The sequence below is a fragment of the Musa acuminata genome, chromosome BXJ3-4 (assembly GCF_036884655.1).
Source record: "Musa acuminata AAA Group cultivar baxijiao chromosome BXJ3-4, Cavendish_Baxijiao_AAA, whole genome shotgun sequence".
In the NCBI taxonomy this organism is placed as follows: domain Eukaryota; kingdom Viridiplantae; phylum Streptophyta; class Magnoliopsida; order Zingiberales; family Musaceae; genus Musa; species Musa acuminata.
In genome coordinates this window covers 32,179,785-32,189,090 of record NC_088352.1, presented here as the reverse complement: position 1 = coordinate 32,189,090, position 9,306 = coordinate 32,179,785, and the positions used below count along the sequence as shown (strand labels likewise).

At 35.4% G+C, this 9,306-nt stretch overlaps 1 protein-coding gene across 1 annotated transcript; it reads left to right on the top strand.

Annotated features, from left to right (window-relative positions):
- Positions 1–5,990: 5,990 nt before the first annotated feature.
- LOC135635452 (glyoxylate/hydroxypyruvate reductase HPR3-like) lies at positions 5,991–9,260 on the top strand. Its single transcript, XM_065146521.1, has 2 exons — positions 5,991–6,502; positions 8,546–9,260. Exons 1-2 carry the CDS (start codon positions 6,038–6,040, stop codon positions 9,077–9,079), a joined length of 999 nt encoding a protein of 332 aa, XP_065002593.1. The 5' UTR covers positions 5,991–6,037; the 3' UTR covers positions 9,080–9,260.
- The last annotated feature ends 46 nt before the right edge of the window (positions 9,261–9,306 follow it).

Below are 9,306 nucleotides of genomic sequence, written 5' to 3'. Positions count from 1 at the left end.
GAGGTTTTTTATCGTGCACAAAATTCCGGTGTCCTTAATTGTATAAATATTGTGAGAGAGAGATTCTGCCGGAGTTTTTGAGCTGCCTAAGATAATAATAAAAGTGTAGTAACAAAGCACCCAATGCCCGGCCGGATTTGACTGGATGGAAGTGAATCCATCGCATCACTGATCTCTCTTCACATGTGTGCGGGCAAAGACGAGGGACAAGAAGAGAGGGATGTGCTCTTTCATAAGTGCAGTCCTCCTAGGTATATTTAATGTGACAGATGAAGCAATTAAAAAAGAGATTCGCATGTCGCGCCATGGGAGACCTAAGCATCAATTGTCCTGTGAAGTTACAGCGAGCTTTTTAAATGCCTCGTCTTGGGAGGAAGACGATGTTTCCATTAATGCCGCCGGGCTCCCTCTACAGATGCAATTATTTTGATATCTCATTGAATTCTTTTAATTTTTACCGATTTAAGCATCAAAGAGATCTTTTTAGATATGTCCTTTTTATCTCATAACACCTCAACATAAGATGAGCTTGAAAGTAGTTCAAACCGAACTCCTTTTATCTCATAACATCTCAACATAAGATGAGCTTGGAAATAGTTCTCGTTACCTTGAAACCCTCTTCATGTGTCGAACAATTAAAATATATTATAATCAAAATATCCAAAAAACCGTCTTCACGAGAATGATTAAAAATAATCCATTAACCATTTTTTAATCCTTTACATTCAACTTTTCACCACATGTTACCCCTAGCCCAAAAAACACCCATTCATTTGACTGCACATCAGTGCTTCCTGCAAAGTTAATAACCAGCACCATTGTTAAATTTCAATCGATGCTATAAGAGACTCCACGCACATTTAGGCCAAATAGATAAATAACATTTTATTCATCATTCATAAATATTTATTATAATTCATTTATTACAATCCATTTATTCATCGAATCATAAATAGAAAATAAACATGGTGATGTTAACTTTAAGAATCATCCAAGTGACTCTACCTAGGTAGAGGAAGGTCCGCTCTCCACTGGAATCCGATTTAGTACTAGAGGGAGGCTGCTCTGAAAATAAAAAAATAAAAAAAATTCAACAACGCTGAGTAGGAACCCTAAAAGTCAACTCAAAATGTATATATGATCAAAATTCAATCAATCATCCCATTGGCATATATCAAATACCGAGCACTCGGAGGCAAACTCATATCACACTCCCAACAGCGGAACAGCGGATGGAGTGGTGTCCCACACCTGCCAAAGTGGGGACACATTCCTACTCTCGGTAGGAAAATAATATAATCTCTGGTCATATCCAGGATGAAATAACATATTTAAAATATCTCTTTCAAAGATCATCAATATCAAGTAATATAAATTAGCCCTCAATTGACTTGAACTCTAGTTTAATCGATTCAATTGAACTCGATTTACTAGAGCCTAACTGAACTGATATCTAATCCTTATTTAACTGGTCTGGACCACCCTAGACTATTATAATTTAGACTAGATTAAGTTCAATTTATGTTAAACTAACTTGAATAAGTCAATCAATTCGGAATCACCCTGAATTGATCTAGACTAATCAAGTCTAGTTTAGTTCAATCAACATTTGGGCTCAAGTTCAACAATAACATTGGGCTAGATTGAGACAGTCCATCTACTGGTCATGTGCATTATACATGATTGAGCATGCATTACACAAAACTAGCCCAGCCCTGGCCCATGGATTAGTCATGTGCGTCTCATGTGACCGCCCATAATGGTTGGGTTGGAGTAGCCTACGGGCCAAGGCTTGACCCGTGGATTGGGCCTGACCTATGAGAAATTTCATTCCAATTAATATTCAATTTCATATCATAGCATATACTCATTAACAATATAAATAAAAACATAATAATGCATTAAAAGATAGACAAGGAGAAAAACTTTAATACAAAGAAATAACATTCTAAATTTGACTATAAATCATAAGACATTAAAAGATGGACCGAGAGATAAGTTTTAATATAAGAAAATAATCTTCTAAATTTAAATAAAAATCATGTTTTCAACACATATAAAATTTTAACATATTCTGGTGATATTTTAAATCATTCAGAATAATATATTTTAAATTTCAGATCAAAGAATATCAAAAAGAATTTTAGATAATATATTCTAATCTAACAAGATTTTAATCCAGATAAGATTAAAGATAAACTAAATATATTTTTAACATATTTGACTCTACAATAAAAACCTTAATCGTGGGTCAAAGAAAACTTTAACTAATTACTTTAATGCAAAATTTTTGACATTTAAAGAATTGATACATATTTTTCAAACTATACAAACTTTCAACATTTAAAGAATCAAAATAAAAACTAAAACTTTTAAATTTAAGAAAGGTAGGAAAACCTACCTCTTGTCAACAAGGTATAACTCCTCGTTCTTCTCGTTGCCAAGCTCGACTAGGTGAGGAATGAAGGAGAGAAATCCCTCCCTTTGAATAGGAGGAGGTAAGCCTCTATTAAGGAAAATTCATTTTAATTTTCGTATTTATTTAATATAAATTATTTCCATTTAATATACTAACAAATATGATATTATTATATTTGAAATACTTAATAGTTATTTTTTTAATTCATATCAATAAACAAGGAAGTAGATTAAGATTTTCTTAAATTATAATAACAAGTAAGGAAATAAAATCAAATCATAACTTAAATATTTGATGTGATTACGATATCACACCTTCAGTTAGGATCTATAAGCATTAAAGTGATCAAAGATATACTATACTATATGGTTGGACTTCCTTTTGAAGTCAGAGATTATCTTTTCAAGATGGATCAACATATCATATATATAAAACGAGAGATCAAGTAGGAAAGCAGCCTAATTCTTTGAATGTTTTGTAAAATCTTCCTTCATCTAAAGCATTAGGAAGGAACCCATCCAGGTTCTAACTCTTTACTATGAAAATCTACGATGAAAACTCAGACCCGACATAACTTTTGCCATATAAATGACACTATATGAAATGATTGACACACTCATGTGTCAGTCCTTGTCAATTGCTCTCAAGAGGACTGTGCGAGGATAGTTCACACAACTATCATCTAAGTCAATTAGTTTATTCGGTCAAAAAAGGATTAGAGATGTGAGGTATGATAGATTATGAGTCATCTTTATTAATAATAGTTTTCAGTTTTGAGCTTCTCTATTCTCCTCTGTAACTCTTCTCCATAATTTCTTGATGACTATCACCAATATGAGAAAATTTCTAATATAAAGAACATATATATGACTAAGTATGCATGAATTGGTAGCAACATCAGTAATAGGTATATATGGATGAAAAATATTACATAACCTAATCGATATAAAGAAGCCCAAAACAAAAGAGAGCAAGATTCAAGAGTTAGCTTGAAATGTATGTGCAAATAGCATGCCTTTTGTCATCGAGCAGTTGTAGCTACTATATAGTATTATGTATAGTAAGAAATAAGTGAAAGTAGAAGACTCAAACATTGAAAAGATGCTGAGATTGAAATTAAAAAAAAAAAAAGCTTAGGATAATTATGAAATAACTAAAATGACCTTGAAAGGGTAAAATGGTCATTTAACCCTTCAACAATTGGTATGCTATTTGGTGTTGAGACAATCTAAGAGTCAACCCAAACGGTAAATCAATAATTGATTTTGATCATTGATAAGATTGTTTTTTTAATATAAAAAAATAAGATGGTTTTGAACTGAAGCTGAAATCAAAACGGAATTGGCGATTCTATTTCGATTTCGATTTCTGGTTTCAATAAATTGGAATCAGAACCAAAATCGATTTGGATCGATTTCGGTTCAATTCAAAACGATACAACCATTAATCTGATTCAATTCTAATTCTGGATCAACTTGGTTCGGATTCGAAGCAAACCGGAGCCTAAGTCTAGATAAGATATAATTCATCAGGACCAAAGAAAACAGAAATATTATTCGTGCTTTTATAATCTTCTATCAAAAAATAATTGATGAAGATGGAGATTATTAAGCAATACAGAAGCATCCTAACCGATTTCACAACAAAGAATTCATCGGGATAGAAGTACTAATTTGACGTCAAAGAATATATATATATATATATAAAGTTATCATATTTATCATCTTTTTTGTTCATTAATTCTATTTCTATACAATATATCATTTGTATACGATATGTCACTTACTGCAATCCCTCTACTCTACGTTAGAAAAAGGATAGAAAAAAAAATTACAGAAGAAACTGATTTACATTAACATCATGCCCCTTATAAGATGGTGCTCCTATCAAGGAGACCAATATTGGATCGATGCAATGCAAAAATTTTACGAGTTAAAGGCTTCGTGAGTGAGTCGGCTAATTGATCAGTCATATGAATATAAGAAACACGAAGTTGTCGACGGACAACTTGATCGGGCACAAAGTGAAAGTCGATGACAATATGTTTCATGCGGGAGTGGAATGCCGAATTAGCATATAGGTAGCTTCGACATTATCATAATATATTATATTAGTGGAATTGATGTTGAGTTCTTGTAGCAGATTTATGATCCAATTGAGTTCGACAGTGGCGATGGCAATAACACAGTATTCAGTTTCAATTGTAGACCGTGCGACTGTATTTTACTTCTTAGAACTCTAACCGATTGGATTAGTGTCAAGAAATATAATATACCACGATATGGATGTTCTATCATCAAGGTTGCCTGCCTAATCAGCATCGACAAAAGCATAAAGATGAAGTAAAGAGTATTTACAAAGAAAAAGATCATAATTGAAGGTCCCTTTCACAGAATTCTCTTAATCGTAGATCAGTGCATAATAGACGACCGTTGCATAAACTATGATAATTTGTCGACTGCAAATGAGATGTTTGGACGAATGAGAACTAAGTATTGTAAAGAACCAACAACTTGCAGTATTGAAACGAGATAGAGCCCTCAAATTACTAGGACTATGGCTCTGATATCATGTTAGAAAAAGGATAGAGAAAGAAATTACAGAAGAGAAGAAGCTAATTTGGATTAATATGTCCCTCTCCTATTTATATAGGTTAAGACAAAAAATTTCCTATAACAAAGTCGAGAGATTTCCACGAACGGAAATCTCATTTGCTATCATTCTCTTCGTCGCCGATCAAATCATTACTGGTGGACTTCAAGCCACCGTAGTCAGACTTTCCCTGTTTCCTTGCTGGTTCTCGTCGTCGATCTGCACCAGGACGTTGCTGATTTGCTATCGTCGTCGCAGCAACAACAACGTCCTCTCCTCAGCGAACTACCATGCTGCCCTCAGCACCATCTACTCTGCTTCGTCCACCGATAGAGCTCCGACGGAGTTATATTCTGTCCTACGTTGCCCTATGCTGCACTCGTTATCCTCTACTTAGCGATCAGCTTCTAGTTCTTTCGAGCCTTCTTCTTCCTGGCATTGAGTTCCTTCTTAGCGAGAGCTTACTACTCTTCCCTCTCTCTTCTTCGGCACAAACTCTGGGACAGATATATGTCACTAGTTTTCTATTTTAAGAATTTTCTAATATTTTTATTAAATATTCAACCTATGAATTGTGTCATTTTTTTAATTTGTAGTCAACTTTTTTCCCATTTTCACATAAATACCATAGATCCATATAATATTTTTTTTATATATATTTAAGCTTCTAAATTGGTCCAAACACTTGGTAAAAATTTGGGTTAGAGAAAATAATTTTTAATATGCAATGTACTATTTTTACCTATAACTAAAAAACAATGTGTGGAATAGAAGGACTAGTCCAAATGACCTAAAAACAATTATTTGGTTGTCTAAAAATAAATGAATAAAATAGTTAATCAAGAACGCTGTTTGTACTTTTTTTAATAAATGAATAAAAGTAAAAAACTGTTTTCGAAAATCCAAATTTGGAAACTTTTTCCCGCCCATCTGCTTGCAATGAAACACTCCATTCGATCAGTCGGCATGAGACTGATCTTTCACAAGATAAGTAGTATTAGTCTCAAGTATTTCACTCGGAATTCGATGGCATCGGAATCGGAGGTGGAGCCTCGGTTGGTGGCTGGGCGGCCGCAGCTGCTTCTCCTCTGCCGACCCTTCATAGGCCTCGACCAAGCCCTCTCGTCCTCGTTCCAGCTTCTGAGGCCGTGGGAGTCTCCGTTGCCCCGCGACCGCTTCCTCGCTGCCCATGCCGCTGGCATCCACGCCCTCCTCAGCACCGGCCTCGCCGTCGTCGACGCCCCCCTCCTCGACGCCCTTCCCGCCCTCCGTTTCGTCATTACCAACAGCGTGGGCGTCGATCACATCGACCTCGCCGAGTGCGCCCGCCGCGGCGTCTCCGTCGCCAACGTTGGCACCATCTTCTCCACGGACGTCGCCGACTATGCCGTCTGTCTCCTCCTCGACGTCCTCCGCCGGGTGTCAGCCGCCGACCGGTACGTCCGCCGCGGCCTGTGGCCGCTCGCTGGTGACTACCCTCTCGGCTTCAGGGTTTGATTCCCTTCTTCCACTCTTCTTATCCGTCTTCTTCACTTTCTTTACTTCTTTGTGTTCTCTTCACTATTCTGTTTCTATCATCTTTCCTGAGAATGTTTACCGCAGAAGGGGAACTGATAGAATCGTGGAACTTCTTTTAGCTGTGATTTTTTCTGAAGAAGTCAATAAAGTATTGGTTATGCTGTCTTGAACTTTTACCAAATTGTTTCTGGGTCATGTCAAATTGTAACAAAAAAAAAAGCGAAATTTCTATTTCTTATTCAATTTAATGTCTTGTGGAGAATTCATTTCGATAGCTATTCTGTTTCATTTGCTTTTTTTTTCTTCAAATGGAACCAAGTAGCATATTTCAAGTCTTTCTGAGTTGTAGCGATATTCTCTTCGACAAGAACCACCCAGCAACTTGGATGGTGATTGTCTCGCTTTTTATTTCATTTCATTCTTGTCACATTAAAGTAGTAGATAGCCCATCTTTCCAAGCTAAAAGAGTGTGAATTGGTTTACAGAAATATCTTTCCACAGCGAGGAATTTAAATATCTTTATTTTTCACTTTTCTCCCCTGCAGTCCTAAGTTCTATAGCTAAACAAAATTATTTGGACTTCCTCTCCATCCTTTCTTTTCTTGATTTTGTAGTCAAATAAGAGAGTTCAACTTTTATTTTTGATATTTTATTTCATCTTCTCCTTAATTGCATTTTTTTTTCCTTTAGAATGTTGTTAGCATTTTTTGTTGTATTAACTCTGAGTGTCCAAATGCTGCTTGTATTCAATCCTTAGTTGTGAACACCTACTTTTGTTCATTTATCCTCTAGTTTGGAATCCCGATTTAGAGGCTCATTATAATTCTCCTGATTGTAAAGGGACAAATTGCTAGCTATTTATGAAGCAGTTGTTATGACTTAAAGAGGATTCTGAAATTGAAAAGTGTTACGACAGTTACCAGAATAACAAATATATGTTGAAGTTAGAGGCATGGATCTCTGAGTTCTGCTTACTAGTTGTCTTAACTTGCCATTTTCTTACAGTTGTCGCAGCTAGTTATTAGGGCATTAGAAACAATTTCCTGTAATGAAATCTTTAAATTATTATTAATTCTCTAGTTGAATTAATTGTGTACCCTAGACCAATTGTTATACAATAATCACATCCTACACAATAGTGACAATACCACTGAAACCTTCACCACATATATTATAGGTCATGAGATAAGCATCACTAACCAGTTGATTCTAGGAATACCTTATGGCAAGGCAATGAAGTAAAATATTTTTCCAACTTACCAACACCCATGTTGTAGGTTGAGCGTTTGGTAGAGATAACTAGTTTCCCCCTTTTGTTTCTTCCTAAACAATGCAAATTTTTACACCTTTATTTGTTAAACTTGATCTTTTTATTTTGATGGCTATTGTGTTTTCTGAACACATTCACATTGTGGTGGTCAACACTGGTTCATTTTCTTTAGCATCACAACTATAAATTAGATTTGTAATATTCTTTTTGCCAATGGCACTGAACAGACAAGTTTTGTCTCTTGTTTTTTGTTGCAATTACAATGCAGTTTTCTTCAGAAGCAAATTAGAAATAAATGCAATGTCAAACTGTTTAAAAAATAGAAATAGATCAATATTTTCTCGAGTAGTTTGTGTTGATCTCCTACAAAAGCAAACATGAGCTTCCTCTGTATTATTGCATTTTGGTTGGTTTGTACAGGACAAGTGTAAGTTGGAAATGATTGCTTTATCTTGTTTAGCTATATCTTCCTTTTAATTTTTACATTTGATTATGTCAAGTTTCTTACTGCAATGCATGATCATTTTGTGCATCTAAGAGCCTACTTCTGCAATAAGTCAATCACCAAGTAGGTTCTAAGTCCAGTAAACAACTTTTTTGTGGCAGCCAAATCATATGCAACTATTTTGAGTGCTAAATTTTGCTTTTGTTATTTGAAACAAGAGAACTTAACTTCTATAATTGTTTTCTCAGTTGTAGTGCAATCAAAACTCTAATTGTTGTTGATGCCTGATTGATGGTTGCAGCTGGGTGGCAAGCGGGTTGGTATTGTAGGGCTGGGAAGTATTGGATGTGAAGTAGCCAAAAGGCTGGAAGCTTTTGGTTGTTTGATCTCATATTTCTCAAGACAAAGGAAGCCATCAACCACATACACATATTTCCCAAGTGTTTGTGATCTTGCAGCTGCAAGTGATATACTAGTTATTACTTGTGCTCTAACCACTGAAACACATCATATGGTCAACAAGGATGTTATGTCCGCATTAGGGAAGGATGGGGTCATTATAAATGTGGCAAGAGGAGCTCTCATTGATGAAGCAGAGTTAGTTAAGCACCTGATGCAAGGAGAGATTGCAGGTGCCGGTCTTGATGTGTTCGAACATGAACCTGCTGTTCCCAAAGAACTCTTTTGCATGGATAATGTTGTGCTATCGCATCATACAGCTATTCATACTTCAGAATCGTTCGTCGACCTTCATGAGCTGCTCATAGCCAGCTTAGAAGCTTTCTTCTCTAATCGACCATTACGAACCCCTGTTTTAGACTGTCGGTCTTTATAGATGTTGTGGTCATATATTGAAGCTGCATCAGACAATCATGTTCATTCTATGATCAAATCAGCTGCAAGCCTTCAAATGGCTTTGCATGGAAATCCTTAAGAAGTGATTGTAGTGTCTCAGTATTATTCATCATTGCATTTTATATAATTGAACATCATCATGATGAACATGAATTCTTGATATTTGCACATTTCTATCAAAAAATAAAATCAGTTTAGAACCTATAC